Here is a 20,995-nt window from a genome sequence, read left to right on the forward strand (position 1 = left end):
TTAATCCTCAACATGCTCTTGTTTTTAGTTTTAATTTGCTTAGATCGAGGTAAATTTTTATCAAAATTGGAAAGGGTGAAATGACTAAAATAGGTTAGAAAATGGTAAATGAGAATTCCAGTAGTTTATTTGTTGTGAAATGGCGGGCCAATAAATTATATCCCTCCAATACATATCATTAAACTTCCTTTTTTTAAATTTTATTTATAAAATATAATCGCTTTGAGATTTCAAAAATATTTTTTGTTTTTGTTTCATAACCAAAAATATGAATGAAGATTTTGGCTACTGAGGGGCCACTACTCTGAGGTTAGTTGGACAGTTTTTGAGAAGCCTCTCTCATAAGCACTGACTTTGTGTAAAACAACTTTCAAATTACAAAATTTATGATAAATTATTATAATTTAAGGTATGCAAATGATAGTAAAGACTCACGATGACGAAGAAGGCATTGCTATAATAAATACGATTTTTAATAGTTGCTATTTATGTAAATAAAGCCTCAAAAGCAGCGAGTGGAATGCTTTGAATAAATGTTATAATTCATTTAAAATTGTTTTATTTTCTTTCTCAATTTCCTTTCCAGAGCAATTTTTGTACGATCTATCATAAATTGCATAAAAAATAAGCAAATCTTCAACAAAAAAGGAGGGGGGGGGTAGAAATTGTTTAGAAAATGAAATTTTCGTTAAATTTGCAAAATGTCTGCAAACGAAAAATTATCCAGAGAATTTTCAATCTTTCTTGTACACTATTTTGTCGTCAATTGTGAATTGAACATCATCCGATTCAAATGAAACGATTCATAGTTCACGAAACACGAAAGTCTTCAAAACCACCTGGGAGCCCATTCGTTTCAATGCAACATCTAGTTTTTCCACTGATTCATTCTATATAAAATCTATTCATTCCGCAGAAACGTTTTCAAAATAAGAAAAACGTAGAACCACACATTGCGATCTTTTTTTGAATAACTAGCATGCTTGCGCCGAGGGATGAAAGTTCTACAAATGAGAAGCGAATAAAGAATGGAAAAAATCGTGAAAGGAAAAGAAAGAAAAAAAAAAGGATAAAAATCGTGAGCTTTTGTGCTTGGCCGCAGAAGCACAATCGCATCTGTTGATCCGGATTACGGTTATTCTTTGTGGGGAAAGTTTGTTTATTATTTTTTCATTTCGAACACAAAAAAGCGATTTGTTCCGCTAGTGCTGCCATCTGTAGTTGGATGCCTAAAGCAACTTGTATATTCTTAGACATCATTGTTAATTTTATATTAAGTATTAATCTTTTTGTTTAAAATGACAATACAATTCTAGGAACGAAACGTAAAATCTAAATATTTACTTTTATTTTCATGCTTACAAAACAAATAATTGAGCGAAAAAGTTGTATTACAGTAAAACCAAAATTAAATACACATTTTTTCGTCGCTATGACAACCAGTTTCCATTAGCTTAACATCACTTTTTTGTTTAGAGAAAATCTCAAAAACATTGCAACGAGTAAATAAATCACCTAAACAAATCAAAATTTTCTTTTTCGTATGATTCAAAACATTATTTCTAGTTATAATTTCTCATTTAATTTTCTTTATTTCATAAAAAAGCATAAATTAATTGATTGTCAAAACATACGCTTCGTTTGCTAGCATTTTTTAAAGTGATAAAAAAAAAAAAAAAAAAAAAAATGCTTGATTTATAAACAAAATTCACATTTTGGAGCATTTATTTCATCTGTAATATAATTATCTTTCATTAAATTTTCTTTTAGAACTAAAAACAAAATTTCTTTGAAAATGTTATATGTTAAAAATAACATGTCCTTTGTTTTTCGAAGCATTTTCCTAAAGTTATGTTGTAAATTTCAGAGAAGAAGATCAGCAGGTCACAATGAACAAACTTAGCTGTTCTCTTCCTTTTAAATATGTAGAAAAAGATTTTTTCATGGAAAAATGTTTTTGTAATAATTAAAAAGAAAAAAAAAATTTTGTTTTTGTTTTTCGAGTAATAATAATAATAAAAAACAATAATGTTCGTATATAAAACAAATTTTGGAACATAGATATAATAGAATTGTTTCCTAAACTAAACTAATTAATAGACGTTAACTACACTGCATTTAAATGCTCCCCCCCCCATTCCTTAAAATATATTTCCAAAGGTATAAAATATAATTTTGCTCCTTCGTTAATTTTTACTATCTTGAATCATTTGATTCAGAAAACTGCATTTAATAATTTTCTTCAAACTAAAAAAAATGAGAATAATGTTCTTATAAATATACACATATTTAAAAAAAAAAAATACTTAATTCCAGAATTTTCGAAACTCTGGAATTGTAAAATTCCAGAACGGCAAATAACGAAATTTAAAAACATATTTTTATCAGACATAATTATTTTAAAAATTAATCCTCAACATGAATATTAGCATTATTATTTTAATAGAAATAACTTATTTAATCTTCGTTAATTTAATCGATATCTTTAATCTAATACATGTTTATAAAGTTTTTCCAAGCACTAGTTGTTATTACTAACTACTTATAATTTTTTTCCCTCTTTTTTGTGAAAGGTAGTTATGCTTTAGATCAAATTAGACAATTTAAAACAGATTTCAGATAGTGGAGCAGTGGATATTATAAAATTTATTGGGGGACTATCATTAGTAAGTTTTGCAAGATTAGAATGCTAATAAATAAAACCACGTTTGAAGCACTGCCGAAATCAGCAATTTGGATGGAAAACACTATGATTTTCATTGGAGCAATTAGATTGCTTCTGTGTGTTGTCCTATTCTTTGGTGGAAATTCTGGAAACTTCTAAAGATCTACCGTTCCCTCTGCATAGAATGCGGATCATCACTATATTGTTTCAAGTACTTCATTTATATTTTTTCACATGAAATGTATATAAAAAAAAGTTAAAATCGTCTAGTATAAGTGTTTTCTTATTTAGATGGTTAAGTTTTTAGCAAAAAAGGGTAGCAGTCAACGCTTTGTTTTAAAAGGATTTTTTGAAAAACTTGGTTAAAATAATAACTGTTTCAAGAAAAAAAAAAGCATTCCCGCAATAGACCATTGTGGGTCAGGGAGGTTAAGGCTCCACAATTTTGAGACCAACGGCATGATTTTGATAATGCGGTCGGCATTGCGCACAGGCCGCTTTTACTTCCTAACCAACATACCTATCGATCTGGGACTAGGTAGACTTCAAGTCATCACGGCTCAACTGTTTTAAAACATCATAAAATTTACGCTTTTGAAAAAACGAAACTTTATGTAAGTTAAAATTAATATGTTTGTTAGGCAAATCCGATTTTATTGATCTTTACATTACTACACAATAGTAAATCGTCACATTTGATTGTTTTTTGGTAAGCTTTTTATTCACTTAATACTTAGATTATCCTCTGTTTTGCAAAGCGACTTCTTAGGATAAGAAATATTCAAATACGAATATTTCTTTCCATAGTTAAACAGAAATATGGCGAAAAGTGAAATCACGAAGAATGAGATAAGGCTTATATTGAATTACGAAAATCGATATCAAGTTATATAATATACATGTGTCATAGTTAACATAATTGCTTTTTAACAAACATTTATCATTAAATTACCTACTGATGAAAAATATCCCACCTTTATAGTAACTAATTAAAGAAAAAAATTATTTCTAACAGGAATCACGATACTGGATTTTAAGAACACAAATTGTAATATTGAATTTTTATACCGCGTTAATACGAATAGCACAATGCTTAGTTTTTAAATCACATATAAATACGGAAATTGATATGACAAACGCGTGAATACGAATCGCTATAATGGATTTTAAAAACTCATGAATACAAATAGCGGCATTGGATTTTTAACTCACATGATTATGAATCGAGATATTAGGTTTTTAAATAATGTGAATAAAAAATCGCGATGTACGATTTTTAAATCGTGAAAATACGAATCGTAACGCATAATTTTTAAATCAGATAAATACGAAAATCGATGTCTGATATTGAAATCGCATGAATAAGAATCGCGATAAAGCAGTTTCTGGCGTAGTTCCAAATATTTAAAATGGTGAAAACCAACCAAAATAAAAGAATCGAATTGGTAGGAAGAATCACATGTATGTATATGTCACGTTAACGGGATTTAACAAAAATTTTCACATTATAAGATTTTGATTTGAGGAAGTCCGCGATATTTGCGGAAAACTCACATGCTCTGCTCATATTTTTTTGAGCCAGACGAGTAATACGAAAAGCTCGGAATACAATCACCGCTGGATAATGGTACAGATACACTTTACAGGTTTATAATTCATTCCAGTTTCCCTTGCCTCTGATTATGTTCTTTTTTCAAAAACTTATGTGAAAAACATCTATTTTAAAGTAATAAATACAAATTGAAACTAATTAAATAATTTATTCGAATTTTTTTGCAGAGAAATGAATTTACTAATAGTACAATTACTGAGACAAATGTATTAAAAATAATGTCTGAATGTACATTATACATAGTTTTAAACAAATACTGTACATTGTATAAGTCAACATGTAGTGATCATTTTACTAATCATACAGAGAATGTTAAAGAGAAAGACAAAGGGACTGTGTATATATAAAAAGAAATTAAAAATTTCAATTTAATAAGTATGCATAGAAATAGTTTTTTTCTTGTGCCTATATACAATGGAAATTTTTATTTTACAAATACATTTGCAGAATTGAGCAAGTGTCTCCATTTACAAAACCAAATGATAAATTGATAGTATTTCAAAATATTGACAGTGATTAAAAATAAGCATGCATTGATTGAGACTGAAATTACAATGGGTAGTAATACAAAAATAATCACATTTAATTTGAACAAAAAATAATAAGCATATAGAATCAAAATAAGACCAGTCTAATTATAGTATGGGTTTAATCATTAATAAAATATCCAGAGTTGGGCTTTTAATCAAATTATACTAAGAATTATAAGATACCTTTTATTTAAGTTTGAGATTTTAAAGAAAATACCTGAACATTACTTATAAACACAGGTGTTTATTAGGCTTTCAAGTGTAATTTATTTATAGAAAAGACATGATAGTTTTATTTACGTCACAATTAAATTTTCTGTAAGTAGTTTTATTACACAAAATTAATTCAATTAGTTTCTTTAATTAGGTGAAGCATTTGTAGTTATGCTTTAAAAGATGAAATTTTTTTTTCATTGAAAGTTAGAAGGTACTATAGGTTAAGTTAGGAGGTTACTATACCAAATATAGCTATGCTATATTTGGTACAGTAACCTTCTAACTTTTTTGCTATAGAAGGTTACTATACCAAATACATAAATTAAAGTAAAATAAATAAAATCTCATTAAACTTGAAGAGCTTAAAGCAATATAGCCATGAGCAACATTTGTTCCGGAGGTTACATATTTACATCAAATTGTTCCTTAGTATTGCTATTATGTAGATACTTCACACGTTCCCGGAATTTCTACCAGATAACAATGCAAATGCACAGAAAAATCTTATTGCTTACACAGAAATCATGTTTTTTTTTTTTTTTAAACCAAAACACTCAGGTGAATAATTTCAATATGCAGCTTATCAGTATATTGCACTTTATTTGAAATTTTATCTAAAATAATATTAAATAATGGAATTAGGAATTTTCTAACTATTTTGATTTTGGCTTTAGAAAGAATAATTTTATATGTAGAACAAATTTTAATATAATTGAAAAATATTTACATTTTTTAAAAATTAAATTGAAAACAAAAATGAATACTAATTTTGATATACTTGTTGTACAGGATTATGTTTGGCTTAACAAACTTGTAAAAAAATGTTTCCTACATGTCATTAACTAGTCCCCAAAGCAGAAAATAAGAGAAGAACATTAAAGATTGAAATCTCATAATTAAGTTACAGGTGCTAATATTTATTAACAATTAATAATAAAAATAACAATTTTACTATCTAATATTTTTGGGAATGCCAATTCCAATTTCACTTAAAAAAAAAGTTTGTTCTTTACTTTAGAACAAAAATCTATGCAAATTAACAGTTATTATATCTAAGTGAGTTTATTGCGAGATTGTAGATAAAAATAAAACAATTCAAGCAAAAGTAATTTTGAACGTTTAATATTTTCTATTCCCACAAATATGTACTAAAAGATTAAGGAAGTTAAATAACAATTTGACATTCACAATCATAACAATCAAATAGAACTAAATAGAGCTAAAACAAAAGCTCAAGTCATAAGAGAAAAATTCCTTAACATTATACACCTAAATAGTGAAGAGCATAATTGAAAATTACCTGGGAGAAAAAATGTGGTTGCGTTTATTTAAAAGGAGAAATATTAATAAAACAGTAAAAGCTAATTTATACTTTAGCTGCTATAGTTTTCTTTTTATTATGCGAAATAAAAGTCTATATTTTTATTCTATTCATAACACAGAATTGATTAATAATTTAAGAAAGCTTTACAATATCACAGTTATGAGTTTTTGAATGCACAGATGATTAATAAAAACTAAACTAATAGCTTTAAAATTCCCATAATCTCTACATTTACAAATCTGAAAACTAAATTTGTTTACAATTTTTAAGTGTAAAGATTAAAATCATTTAAAATTTAACGTTTTAAAAAACATTTATTGCAATTTATTTCATCGTTGATTTTATTTTATTACCATCAGATATTTAATTTTAAAAATGGTTTTGCACTTTATACATATATATATATATCCTTTTTGCAGATATAATCTTGTGTGTTGATGACGAGATTAATTCTTTTCATTTTTTTTGTTCTACGGCTTTTTTTTAATAATATTTTTTCTTAAAAATTTTTTTCTTAAAAAATACTTTATTTTAATGATTTTTCTTCTTCTCTTTTCATTTATCTTTATTACATTATTTTTCACGTTTTCTCTATATTTTTAACTTATAGTGGTCATAGTTTTCATTCATAGCCTTTAACAAATGAATAATTAATTTCATGCCACAGAATTATAATTCAAAAATCTATATTGCAAATATAAATATAAAAACGCAACAAATAATTCTGAGAATATACAAGATACCAAGAATTTAGGAAAATATTTGGACAGATTAAATAATTGACCATCACAGCATTTAAATAGGATTAATCTTATTTTCATCTAACGTTCACATAATAAATTATGTTAACAAAAAGTAACTATAATCATTAAATAATAATATAATAATCTTTTAAATAATAATCCCCAAATCTTTTTAAAAATCATCATATTTGGCTATGCAGTTATTATAAATGCATAATTTTACTTTTTTTCAAAATACTTTGATTAAATTAAACACAAAAAAGAAAGCATTGCAATTGAAACACAAAATGTGTTTATTAATTGTTTTAAAGATAAAAGAAGCAACAGACTAGAAAATAAATAAGTAATGAAGTAGTTTATAAGATTCAAGGAACATTGTAAGCTTAGCTTACACAGCATAGATAACAATTAATAGTTCTAAGTTTAAATAAGAAGTTTCCATTTTATTTTGCTCACCTGTAGTATTGAATTAGTAAGTGATAAAGGCAAATATAGGTTTTAACAAAGTTGAAATAGCACAATAAAAAATTTTGGCGAAATTTAAGCCTAGAACATTGAACACGTAACATAATGGCTGAATTACAAATTCATTGAAAGCAAAGTAGTATATTAAGAAACATAAAAGTTTTTATTGCAATTATAAAAATAAAAATGATTTAATAGCAACTTCAGTCATACATAATAGTCATATAATTAATAATTCTTAAAAAATGATATGAAAATTATCAATAGAATTAAAAAAAATGCTTCTAAAAATAAACAAATTATTTTGCACTAAGATTGAATAGTCATAAAATTACAAGTTTTATACAAAAAATCATTGGTTAACTAAATCTCATGTTGTATAAAAATTATAATACATTTATTTAAAATAAGCAATTCTAAATTCATAAATTAAATACAATTTAATAATAATTTTTTTTTACTGTGCACTAAGTGGTAAAAAATATACATACGTAGTAGAAACTTCAATTTCATTGGATGAATAAAGTGTTTTGTTTCAAAATATAAATATATGTACAATAGAAGACTAATTAAATTTAATTCTAGTTATACATATGCAGCTTGGCGCCCTTAGACTTTGCATTTTTATGCTGGCATCTTTCATTCGGTATTTATTCAATATACTTTTCATTGTAGAATCTTTAATTATTTATATACATATATACAGTCTATGTCTTTAAGCATATGGCCTATTACAACAATCCCACCTTTATAAGGACCGATACATTAAGTCTTAATTTGCTATTTCAGACACAATGTTGTTTTAACATCCATTAAATATTTATATTACACTGCTCATATAGTGAAATATAGAAAACTTTACGTAGAAAATCTCCCAAACTTTAGAGCTGTACTATAACAACAGGTGTCAATTGCATTTTAATTTGTTCTTTAGAGAAAAAAAGTTCTTGAGATTTTTTTAGGAAGGTGTGGGCATTGTTGGCGGTGGAATGAGAGTGATTTTATATGCTCTTCACAATTTTTCAGGCAAATAAAGAAAATTTGCATGAATCATCATTGAATTAAATTCACAAAAATTAAAAACAAGAAAGAAAGAAAATTATATTTTTTAAATGTGTGAGCTATTAAGACTGGGTATTTTAATTTCTCCCTCCCTCCTCTATGAGTGACTGGTTTATTTATAGTCAAGAGGTTTAAATAGTTAGTTATAAAAAAGAAGCTTGTTTTAAAACCAAATGTCTAAACATGAATGTAGATTGTGATGCGCAGACACTTTGCAATATAATTGTTCTAAAATATTTAATATTATAGTCAAAATGTATTATTTTTGATCAAATTTCATGCACTTTGTTTCAAACTTTATAGCAAACTTCATTATTCAAAAGCGTATGTAAAAACATACATTCTTGTAGGTTTTCTACTTACCGCACAAGTGAAATCAAGTCTTTTGAGAAATAATGATTTATTATTTTTTTCTTAAATTTGAACCAAAAAAAAAAAAGTTTTTTTTAAAAGTAATTTACACTTACACTTTAAAATTTTCTATTCTTATAAAATAGTTGTTTTTATCAAATGAAGCAACTCAAATTGCTTAAAAAAAACATAGGCCACTATTGAAAATAATTTAAATAAGTACTTTTAACAGAATTTTAATTCACTTTAAATACTTCAATTATAATTTTTCAATTAAAATAAAAGGCACAGTTTAAATTATATTCAACAGTTCCTTCAATTAAATTCAAAAGCTTTTTTTTATGTCATTGTTAAATTTAGTCATGCAACTTTTTAACCACTTAATGCAGAAAAATAACATGCTCATTGTTTTTATTTTAATGATTATGCAGATGATTCTTAGATTAAGTAAAATATTGCTACAAAATGGCTCACTGTTTCATAGCTGCCAATTACAATGTTACTAAGAACTGAACTGTACTAAGTGATAATCATATTAGAGCATAACTTTTCATTCTTACGAGAAGAAAATAGGATAGTAATGGAATTTCTCAGCTAAGTAAGTTAAAAAAAAGTTAAACAAAAATAGTTAAGCTTTTTTGAAGACCTTTTAGCAGTGATGTCTTAGTATTTATGTGTAAAATTAGAGAAACTAGAGCATTCATTTTAATTTTGTTCTCAAAAACATGCCTGCAACAAAGAGGAAGTTTTTTAAGATCAGACAGAGTTCCCACTCAATTTCAGAAAAAAATTCTCTGACTTTTCTAGGTACAATATTCAATGCAAGTAAATTTCAATGGAAATCCATACCATATTTTATCTATATCACACAGCTTTTCATCAGGAAACTTTGATTTCTTTTATTTATAATATCAAATATTAGAGTTTGTGAGAAAAAAATGTTGAATGAGGATGAAAACATGAAAAAGTTTCACTATAATGTGGAATTTTTACAACAAATAATTGTAATGGATGCTAGAATAATTTAACTCGAATCTCAATAACTGATTACTGTAACTGACAATTTTAAGACTGGTTATTTTTTGGTAGGTAATAAGATTTTTTCAGGTCTTTTTGCAAAAAATTTCAACTTCCCCTGCTTTTTAGAGTTAAAAATGAACTTTTTTGACAATTCTAGGTTTTTCCTGTTCTCTCTTACCCGTGGGAGCCATGTTAGATGAAGTTAGCTAGCTGGGTTTTCTCTCCTTGACTGAATTCAATTGTCAAAGGGGTAAACGCGAGCAGCTAAAATTATAAATATGCTTATAACCCATTTTAGTTATTTCTCACAAATAAACTGATAGTGGATATTTACTTTATTCGGAAGCACCTTTTGATGCATGAAAAATGCAAAGTCGCCACCGAATCAACTTGAGATATAAAGTGTGCAGAAATTTAGATTTTCTGTTTATTTTTTCTGACAAAATTATACCAATACAGTTTTTTTGAAAGGTAGTTAAAGAGTATACATTCGCCTGGCTATAAATTTTTGATAAATATCCTTGTTTTTGTGCAAATTACATTGGAAGAATTATCCAAATCAGTTTTCATCAGTTTAAATTGCAAAACTAAATCTTAAAAAAATCAAAAATCTGACAAATGGGCAGTTTTAAATGACTAATTCAAAACCAGAAATCACAGGTTTTTATTGCTTTAGAGGTTGGAAAAAAAATTTCATAGAAGCTGGTAAAAATTATCAAGCTCTTAATCTGATAAAATGACCCTTTTATTTTTATTTTCCATCTTTTTAAAAGATATTGCGCTTCTGAATATTACTACATCATCTAAAGTTTATTAAGCACAAAAAACAATGAGAAAAAAATATCTGAAAATTTTATCAGCTCTAAATGTGATTAGCAAGTAGTATAGTTCAGTGGTATAAAATATAAAAACAATAAATGAGGTGTAAAACTCGGTAATGATGAAACAAAATAATTTCATACATTAATGATAATAAGACTGTCAACAACAATGAATGTGAGCATAATATCAAAGAAGGGGTTCAAAATCATGTTTGAATTATAGTATCCAACCTGTTACTTTAGCAGAAGGACTAGAGAGTGGAATAAGCTCCTTTTCAGGCTCAGAAGAGTTTTTTTTTCTTTGTATAATGAACAAATAAGGCTAAGATAAGGGATACTTGTATTTCCATGTCTCATTTTCTTTATGGAATAACTGAAATGATCATGAACATTTTAAAAGCAGAACAAAATAACAATATACAGTCGGACTTCTATTTAACGAACTTCCATTTTGCGAATTTTTTTGAGGAAACAAGAACGTTTTGGAAATTCAAAACCTGTTTTGCGTTGTTTAAGCATTTTAAAGGGCGATTTTCTATTTAACGAATTTTCCATATAACGAACTTATTATCCGAATTTAGCAACTTTGTTAAACAGAGGTTTGACTGTAGATGGAACCAGAGTAAAAAATTTATAATGTTAAAACATATAAAAAATTTTTATACAGCATATTCTCGATATTTCAAATTTGAAGGGACGCTAAAAAAATGTCGAGATAGCGAGTTTTCGAACTAACAAGTTTAGAACTAAATATGTTCTAAAAAGTAGAAAAAATATATTCTAAAATATTACTCTAGAAAGTAGAGTCATGAAACATAAGAATAACTACTATTAAATATGTATGCAATCATACTTGACTATAAGTCTAAATACAAAAATGATAATTTTATTTTTAAAAGTACGACAAAAATAACTAAACAAAAACATTAAACAAAAAATAATTAGCTAAAAATAATTTTACATAGTGATTTTTACGAAAAATTTCAAGATATCAAAGTTTGAGGCATCGGGAGTATACTGCATTTTAAAATGATGAAAGGAAAAAATAAATCAGCTTTATCTAACTAATTTATATTTTTCAATGATAGTTTTAACTTAATACAGTCAAACCCCACTATATCGCTTAGCAAATTCATCGACATTTGTGCAGATACAGGAAGATTGCGGCTTCTTCGATTGGTGAACCTTCAATAATGCTTATTCAACATCCTTGTGATCTGCTTTTCACAACTTTTTTCTGCCATCTAAATTTTCTTCGTGAGTAGAAATTATTAATTGCCTATTTTTCCATATGTTACAAACTGCAGATATGGATAGTTTTCTGCAAATATCAGCTTGATTGCATCCATTTTCAATTTTTCTGATTATGCCCATTTTATCATCAATGGAGAACGTTTTACGCTTACTGCTCGCCATAGTTAAATTTGATTGACTTGTTTGCAAAATTTTTTTTAACTGAACTGAGAGCAAAAAGGAGTTGAAATGAGGTCCTTATCAACACATATTAGTGTCCAACCCTTTGACCAATAATGAATAATTACTCATTCCCTCTGACAGAAAATGCATATTGATCCCACTGACACCTTACAGGTGTATCGGCTGCCTGGGTTGGAAACATCTGCTTGGTTTGTTTAAGTATGAGAAAGTGAGATAAAAGAAGCAAACAAGAAGAAATGCTTATCGCTACATTCTCCTCTACAGATGGCTTTGAAAATCGGTATATGTATTTATTTTGAAGTAGAAAGTTCAAAATTATTAAAATTTTTTTTAAAAATCAGTCGAAGACAGAAAAAAGTTCATTATATCCAACTTCCTCACTTTTTTGGTTCACTATATCCACAAAAAATAACATTATCCGTGTATAGCAAGGCACGGGAGCGAACATTCCGTTCACTATATCCGGGAGTTCACTATAAACCGTGTTCACTATAGCGGTGTTTGACTGTATTTACATTTTTTTTAAAATCAATATTCATAATAAAGTCTATTTAAATTAATGTTAAGTCTGTTTCTGACAAATTAAAATTCAATGTTAGCCAAGAAACAATCATTTTAATGAACCGTAAATAGGATCTTGGAGGTTATAGTATAGTATTCTTCGTAATAATATTAAAAAGAATAAAAATTTAAATTTGAAATAATAAATAATAAAAATTTAAATTTGAAATAATAAATATTAAAAATTTAAATTTGGAATAATAAAAATTTAAATTTGAAATAATAAAAATTTAAATTTGAAAGAATAAAAATTTAAATGTAAATTTTTTTAAAATCATAATTAATGCTAAAATGATTTAAACATATCATTTTTTTTCAGGATAGTTTACATTTTTATGATAATTTAAACAAATAAACTTCATAATTTATCAATTATTTTTGCAGTTCAATTTTTTATGGTAATTGGTATCAAAGACCATAACCTTAAGAATCTAAATAGTTGAGTTTGAATTATAATCAGTTATATAGTATATTGATAGATCCTAATTTTAAACATTGATTACCTTTAAAACTGATAAAATATCATACGATGAAAAAAATTGTGTTTTAACAAGAGTAGTTTTAAAGAATCATAGTTTACAAATTTAAGTCACAATATCAATTATTTGAAAAATAAAATGAAGTAGTTTACCTTCCCACTATACTCAGTGTCAGAGGATAAAAAATTTCTTTCTTCTTCTCTTTGTAGTTCCTCAAGCTAGGAAAATAAAATAGTTTGAAATTTTTATAGCAAATAATATGAAAATAAATAGTTTTGTATATCTACCTTTTAAACCTTTGACATATGTTTATTTGTGAGACAAATTATTTTAAAACAGATCTAAATTATTTATTCACAATTTAATTAAATATAGGATAGATATTTTTAAAAAAAATAAAGTTTAATAATGATTCAAAACATGGATAAATATTTAAATGTTAAAAATTTACTTAAATAGACAATTCACACTTTTTTTCTTTCTATTATTAACATGTAACTTCATCATATTCCAAAAAATACATTTTTAAATCATTAATTTTAATAAAGGAATATAAATTTAATAATTCATCATTATAAAATATTTCACGTTCAGAAAAAATTACATATGTGTAACTTCATTCATTTTCCATAAATCTGAAACCAGTAAACAATATTTACAAATACGAAATATAATATATTCAAGAAAAATGCATTTTTCTACCAACTGCAGCTAATTTATATTTTAGCTTTGAATTTAATTATTGTAATTAAAATGCTATTTTTTAGCTACACAAACGAAGAAATTTTATGCTAATCATTAAAATAGCATAAACAAAAAATAAAAAAGAATAACAGAGTACATATGATATGAAACATGTGCTGTAAATGCTTCAAATGTGCTAATTTTGTTTGAAATTAGCAGTGTTAACTTTAATAACTTAACTTAATACATCCTCCATTGGAAGGGTGAATTTTGTTGTTGAAACTTCATAAATACAATTCAGAAACCTCATAATTATTGATAAATGTCATTTAAAAATAAAAGTTTAGGGATAGTAATATTTCAACTTTAATGCTAAGTTAAATATCCGTAAAATGTGAAATTTTTGAGTAACTGGACTCAAAATACATTTTGTTATTACAGCTATAGCACGTTTCTTATCAATTTATGGTATAAAAATAATGATTTTAAGTCTCATGTAAATAATGACATAAATGACCAAAATTACTGTGATTCCAGTGCTTGTACATAATAAGGGCTCTGATGGCACAAGTTGGTTAAAGTGTTGCTCTCATTGTTGGTTGGAAAGTTTGGTTAGTAAGTTCAATAATGCCAGACGACAAAAAAATCGACGAGTATATGTAGCAAGGTGCATGTTAAATCTGTTGTGGCTGAGAATCCTCTGATTGGTTGTGGTGTGGAAGTTCAGAGAGAGGGGTGCCAGCTCTGGCGGTGTCCATGTCATGTGACCAGGGTCAACATTATGTGGCATTCCTATCTTGGCCATTAAAAGATAGAGCCCTAAACATGGTGCTTGGCCATAGTTGAGTGATGTGGATGTCTATACATAAAATTTTTCAAACATAATTGTTTGGTCTAATTTTTTCTTATTCCCGAATAATTTATTTTCTTTTTTAATAAATTTTTTGGCTAGAATTTCTGAATGTAGATCGATTTTAAATTTCTGGGTACAGTTAAGATAATCGATCTTTTCATTGATTTTTTGAATAGAGATATAATATAATAGAGATATTACAAAAACAAAATATCATAAGATATATTTAGGTTCCTGCTTTATTTACTCAGGAGAAAAAATCTTGAAATGCAAAATTCTTCAGTCACACAACACAATAAGAAAATCTGTATGGCTTCAGTCAAAAAAATAAATAAATAAATAAATAAAATAATATAATTTCTTGAGTTAAATAATACCAGGCATGAAAGTGGACAAAAAAAGCAAGAAAAAAAAGCTGAACTTTTACAACATAGAAATTGGGAGGTAGGGATGTATGTAATGCTGTGATATCAATAAGACATATAAAAACATAACTTCGCTGCTGTGAAATTTTCAAAAATATAATTTTAAATGTCTTTGACCACTACTACATTAAAGAAAATTAAGCAATATATGAGGATTAATAATCATCATTTTAAATTAAAACAGTCATCAACTTTCACCTCAATATCTTCTGATAAATAGCTACTAACAATTTTAGTCACTTTGACTGTTTAATTTAACCAAACTTGAATTAATTTTTTTCAGCAGCATTGATCGTACCCACTTTGTGTTTGTCTATCAACCAGCATTAAAATACATTCATCTTAAGATGCATCACGTGAAAAGAATACAAGTAAACGAAAAACAAATGTGTGCACAGACAAACACAGCAAAGGCCCAAAATAAGAACTAGCGGAGGCGGGAGAACTATAATGGACGGATGTGAAAATTCAATATGCGTCGCACCCAGGAGGAAAAACCCTGGGTTAAATATTGGCAGCCGAAACAAAACTGCTTAGAACTCAACAACCAAGAACCTCAAACTTTTTGTTCTACAATGGAAGTCATGGTTGTCAAGTCAACGGTGCACCTGCTCAAGCTCCACCCATTTTCTCCTGACAATATTTCTTCCTCTAGACGCTACCGCAGGCAAAAAGGGTCGTTTCAAGTACAGCTACCATTCGGGTGGCTTTTTCCTCATATTGGTACCCTCAAAAAATTACGCTTTTGGAACATTGTCGGAAATTTTAAAAATCAGGAGAAAACTTTTTCTCAGAAGTCTTTCATCCCTGTTATACACTTGTGACAGTCAAAACTTTGCAAGAATGCAGTTTAAAAGGTTTTCATTGAAACAGAAAGTTACGACAGAACAATTAATCTAAGTAAAAACTTGTTATTTATCAAAATGCTGTAATTATCAAAAGTATTAATGTAAACAACTAAGAATACAGTCATGTGGAATTTTACATACAGTACCACTTTTTAATAAGAATACTATAATGAAATTACCTTCAATTTCTCAGTCGTGGCAATTTCAAAATTTTCTTCTAGAATGGCCTTGGTTACATTTTGCCATAATCTCCTAGATTCAAATGTATCTTGTTGATCAAGTGGTCGCACATGCTTGTGGCATCTTTTTAGATCTTGAACATCCAGAGTTTCAGATACATTCTAACATTTGTAAAGTAAAAACAAATTTCATTTTCAATATAAACAAAAATACTAAATCATACTTGAATAAAACATTTATGAAGGAAAATTCTTATAACAAAATAATGATCTTACATCAACTGAAGTAAAGTTTAAAATATTGTTCCATTCACCAGATATTCTGTAAACAAGCTCTTCTGCTTGTTTTATTTCACCAGTAACTTTATGAGGAATACCTGATTGTTGAGGCTGAAATGACAAGCTTGTTTAATACTTAGATAACTGATAAGAGCAGTAAAATGTATAAGTGTTGAACAAAAACTATAAATATTAAAAAAAATTGATAAAGAATTATAAATTTTTTTTCTTGTATAAACCAATTATAGAAAGGGTAGAAAAATGTATGTACAGTGCGCAAAAAAAGAACCACCCTGAATAACTTTTGATCTAATGATCGGATCTTCACATTCTAGAACTCAAAACTAATGGTTCGAGGCTGTGGCCTCAAATATGCTAATTAATAAGGGCAGAAGATATTTTAAGTTACAAAATCAGACACGAAAATGTACTTTCTTTGAATAAGCACACCATTTTTTTCGAAGATTCCGATTTCTAACCATCCAAATATAGGGGGTAGCCCTAATCTGGAAATCCTGATCCCAATAGTTTGGTCAGGAGGGTGCTCCAAAGTTTGGACCTCTTACTGTTAATTTTACTTTTTACGTACTTCATTATGTCTCAAGAACGCTTTAATAGAATTTAAAATTTTTTTTGCACATAATTATAAAATTAATTTTTTTAAAGATAATTTCATGCAAAAAATAACCATTATTTATTATTTTACTTAATAGATGTCGAAAAAAAATTGAACTATCGGGACTTTATTTTTCAGATTGCAATGCCGCCCCCTCTATATTTTGGAGGTCAGAAATTCAAAAACATTTATCGTAAACATTTATCATAACATATGAATATTTAACAACAGTAATCACCTATGCAATTGAGTAAAACAGACATACGTTTCAATAAAAATTTGTAAGATATGTAATGAAATTCAAATGGTCTGTAAAATAAATAAATATCATTCTTTTATTCATTAAATATTTAACCCTATAAAAACAATCAAACCTTTTAACTCTATAAGACACAGTTTTGCGTACACATATTTATTTTCATTTTCTCTTCACATCTTTAGACCTAAAAAAAATCTACATTTTATTTTATTTTCAAATTCAAATAATTAAAATTTATTTGTTGGGGAAATTACTTATAACATTAAAGGGTATAAGAAGGTGCATAACTTTTGTAGAAAGATAATGGATTCATAATTTTCAAGCTATAAACATTAAAAATGCAGAAATTTTAAATAAAAAGTCAGGGGATGTATGGCTAAATAACAAAATTATTAATCAGATTTTTTTTTTATTTACACAGAATGCAATTCTGCACAGTGAACTTAAATTTTTAGATCTCAAATTTTTCTAGAGGAAAAATATTTAATTTTACACTTTGTGTTGAACAACCAACCCAATTCTGAGTTTACAAATTGGATCGGTTTTGTAATTCCCAACTCAGAAGAAAAGGGAACACTCGGATCAAACATTGTGACAAACTAGCCTTCGTGGAAGACTTTTTGAATGTTCTAACCCATGATCACTGAGGATCAACAATACCACCGAGGATATTTTATGTCAGCGCTGTGGTCGATAGGGCAAAAATATTAAAACAACAACACAAATATCAAAAGAGATAAGGTAAAAGTAATTGGTGATATATATGAAGAGTAAAAAATTGGTTCACCAAATTTATCCACAGTTAAGCTAGATAGTATTTTTACCTTCATTTGAAAAGTAATTGATGCATTATAATCTGTAGCAGCACAAGATACAGATATTCGCCCTCCTAACTCTATCCAAGGCACTGTAAGCATACAGCGTAAGTAGGCACTAGGAAATGTGAAAACATATGTTTCTCCATATGTTAAAAGATGAAGAGAAACTAAAATAAAAAGCGTATTACTATTTTCGTAAACAAAAGAGAACAAAGATAAGAAGCACAATGAAAATAGGGTGCAATAAATACCTTCTCCTATGAAGTTAACTGCAACACATGAAGTTAAAAAATTAGATTTTAAACTAATAGATGAGCTTAAAGCAATTTTCTTCTTTTCACATTCTACATAAAAGGCAGAAACTAAAAAAGAATTCAATATATTATCTTATGACTGAAATACATATATATTTGCAACAAGGATTGCATTTACTAATTTTTAAACATAAATATTTATGGGTATTCAATCATAGTAATTAGGTTTTCATAAAATGTAATGTATCATAGGCGTATGTATTATCTAACAATAATGCATACCAGGTGGATGATGAGAGACCTGCTCAGCAACATATGTAACTTTGTACAGTTTTTCAAGACTATCTTCTACAGTACTGTCACTGTTTTCATGTAAATTCCATGAACAGCGAAACACTTCGCCAAGTATTGGATTATATGGTTTTTTAGTAGCTGTAGCCTGAAAGCATTGGAAATAAAAATTATTTTATTAATCTTCAAAAAAAAATACCGTTTAATGTTGAATACAAATGTTTGTAAAAAATATGTGATTTCTTAATCGGAAAAATTCTCAGCTCAAATTATTGACATTAAAAAAATCTTTATAATAATAATCAAAACAAAATTTTATAATAAAACAAGCATAAAATAGATAAAAGATATAATATAAAATAAAGAACCAATTAAATATATTGAAAAGTAGCATTAAAATATTTGATAAAGCAATCGAAACACAAAAAAGTCAAGCTAAAATCTTGGCCAAAGTTGTGTTATTCCTTACTTAGAAATATGCTTAGGTTAACTAATTATGAATTGAAATTTTTTAAATCATAATTAGTTAATTGATAATAGTTGTAGTCTGAAAGAATTGACAATAAAATTATTGATTATTTTATTGATCTAAATTTCCAAAAGTAAGAAAGGCTTAAAGAATGTTTTTTAATGGTGAGCATAAATCTTCGCAAAAAATATGTGATTCTTTATACAAAAATATATAATAATATATAATATAAAATAATGAACCAATCAAATTTATTGAAAAGTAGTATTAAAATTGCTTAAAAAAAGCTATCAAAACAAAAAAAAATCAAGCTAAAATCTTGTCAAAAGTTGTGTTATTCTTTACTTAGAAATATAATTAGGATAACTAATTATGATTTTAAATTTTTTTTATCATAATAAATAAATAAAAATAATATTTTACAATAAAACAAGCATGTAGGAAAAATAAAATAGATAAATAGTGTAACAAAATAAAATATAGTTTTGTTTTTTAAAATTATAAATAAAAATTCATAGAGATAAAAATAATCGCCTAAATAATAGGATTATTGCTTAAACAAGAAGTTTCAATAAAGTAAAATGATATATTCACGTTTTTTATAATTAATATTATACAGTAAATAACATGTTTTGAAATAAAAAAAGTAATTTCAACTATTGTATACTTATTACATAAATTTATATTGCTGAGTATACAAAGCAAGTATGTAGAGAAAATTTGTCTCTAGCTATAAATTTAATAGCAGTTAAATATTAGATTACCTCTCTACAGGCATGAAATGATGTCAAATACCATTGAACAACACATAGCATTCTGGAGGCAGGCGTTAATGCTTCTGATATTCTAAAAATTGAGCAAAAATCCTCAAAATTGTACCTAAATTCATCTGACCTAAATATAAAAATCAAGATAAAGAAAGACAAACTTACTTAACTAAGAGTTCTGGATGCCGAAAGAAATCTGCAAAAAATTCTAAAAGTGATCTGGGCTCTAATACAAATGATGGAAGAGCAACCTAAAAAAAGGAAAAGAAAGTTAAGTATAACAACAAAGTTTGACAATCAGTGATTGAGGATATATAAGGATTTAAGAAAAATAATATATAAAAACTTAGCATTGAGTATAATCTTATAGATCATTACATTATTTCTAATAAAACTTAGTATAAATCTCAATAGAATCGGGAGCTTAATCTAAAAATTCAAATCTGCGTTAATATAATAAAATTTTTTTTTTAAAACTTTTAATTGAATAATTTTTAGTTTTGATGCAATAAACTGTTTATACTCAATAAAATGATTGCAGAGGAATCATTGGGGTTGGTGAGCCAAGTGAAAAAGGTAATATAGCCCTTAGGATATTGTTATGCAGCTTTCTGAACCATATTTAATTAGTGGGCGAGTTACAAGATTAGGTACAAAATTAAATAAAAATCATAAATTTACACAATATGCCTATAATTCAACTAATTTGAATTCAAGTAAAATTAACTATTTTCTAAAAATATTAAAAAAAAAAAAAATAAAAAAAAAAACAGATGCAGAGATTTTTTTTATTCTATTACTCCCCTAACTCAAGAAATCCGTAGAATCACAATTAAAAAAATAATCTCACCTCCTTAAAAGATAATCTCCAAACAAGAATAAGTTAAATATGTATTCCAATCAAAAGGGAGAGATCCTCCTAACCTTATTCAAAATTTGGACATTTTAAGGTTAGAAAAAGCTAACT

The 20,995-nt window shown here is 26.7% G+C and overlaps 1 protein-coding gene across 3 annotated transcripts in view; it reads right to left on the minus strand.

Annotated features, from left to right (window-relative positions):
* Positions 1 to 4,405: 4,405 nt before the first annotated feature.
* The window catches only part of LOC107446101 (oxysterol-binding protein-related protein 11), a 36,926-nt gene continuing 20,336 nt past the window's right edge, over positions 4,406 to 20,995 (minus strand). For all 3 annotated transcript variants that reach the window (XM_043044992.2, XM_043044994.2, XM_043044993.2), the window contains exons 13-21: positions 20,194 to 20,279; positions 20,026 to 20,107; positions 18,784 to 18,940; positions 18,499 to 18,609; positions 18,254 to 18,414; positions 16,552 to 16,665; positions 16,276 to 16,437; positions 13,439 to 13,504; positions 4,406 to 11,182 (exon numbers count right to left, since the gene is read on the minus strand). In XM_043044992.2, coding sequence (XP_042900926.1) covers positions 11,132 to 11,182; positions 13,439 to 13,504; positions 16,276 to 16,437; positions 16,552 to 16,665; positions 18,254 to 18,414; positions 18,499 to 18,609; positions 18,784 to 18,940; positions 20,026 to 20,107; positions 20,194 to 20,279 — 990 coding nt within the window. In that variant the 3' untranslated portion in view covers positions 4,406 to 11,131. The remainder of the gene's footprint in view (positions 11,183 to 13,438; positions 13,505 to 16,275; positions 16,438 to 16,551; positions 16,666 to 18,253; positions 18,415 to 18,498; positions 18,610 to 18,783; positions 18,941 to 20,025; positions 20,108 to 20,193; positions 20,280 to 20,995) is intronic.

This window comes from Parasteatoda tepidariorum, chromosome 4 (genome assembly GCF_043381705.1).
Source record: "Parasteatoda tepidariorum isolate YZ-2023 chromosome 4, CAS_Ptep_4.0, whole genome shotgun sequence".
Lineage (NCBI taxonomy): Eukaryota > Metazoa > Arthropoda > Arachnida > Araneae > Theridiidae > Parasteatoda > Parasteatoda tepidariorum.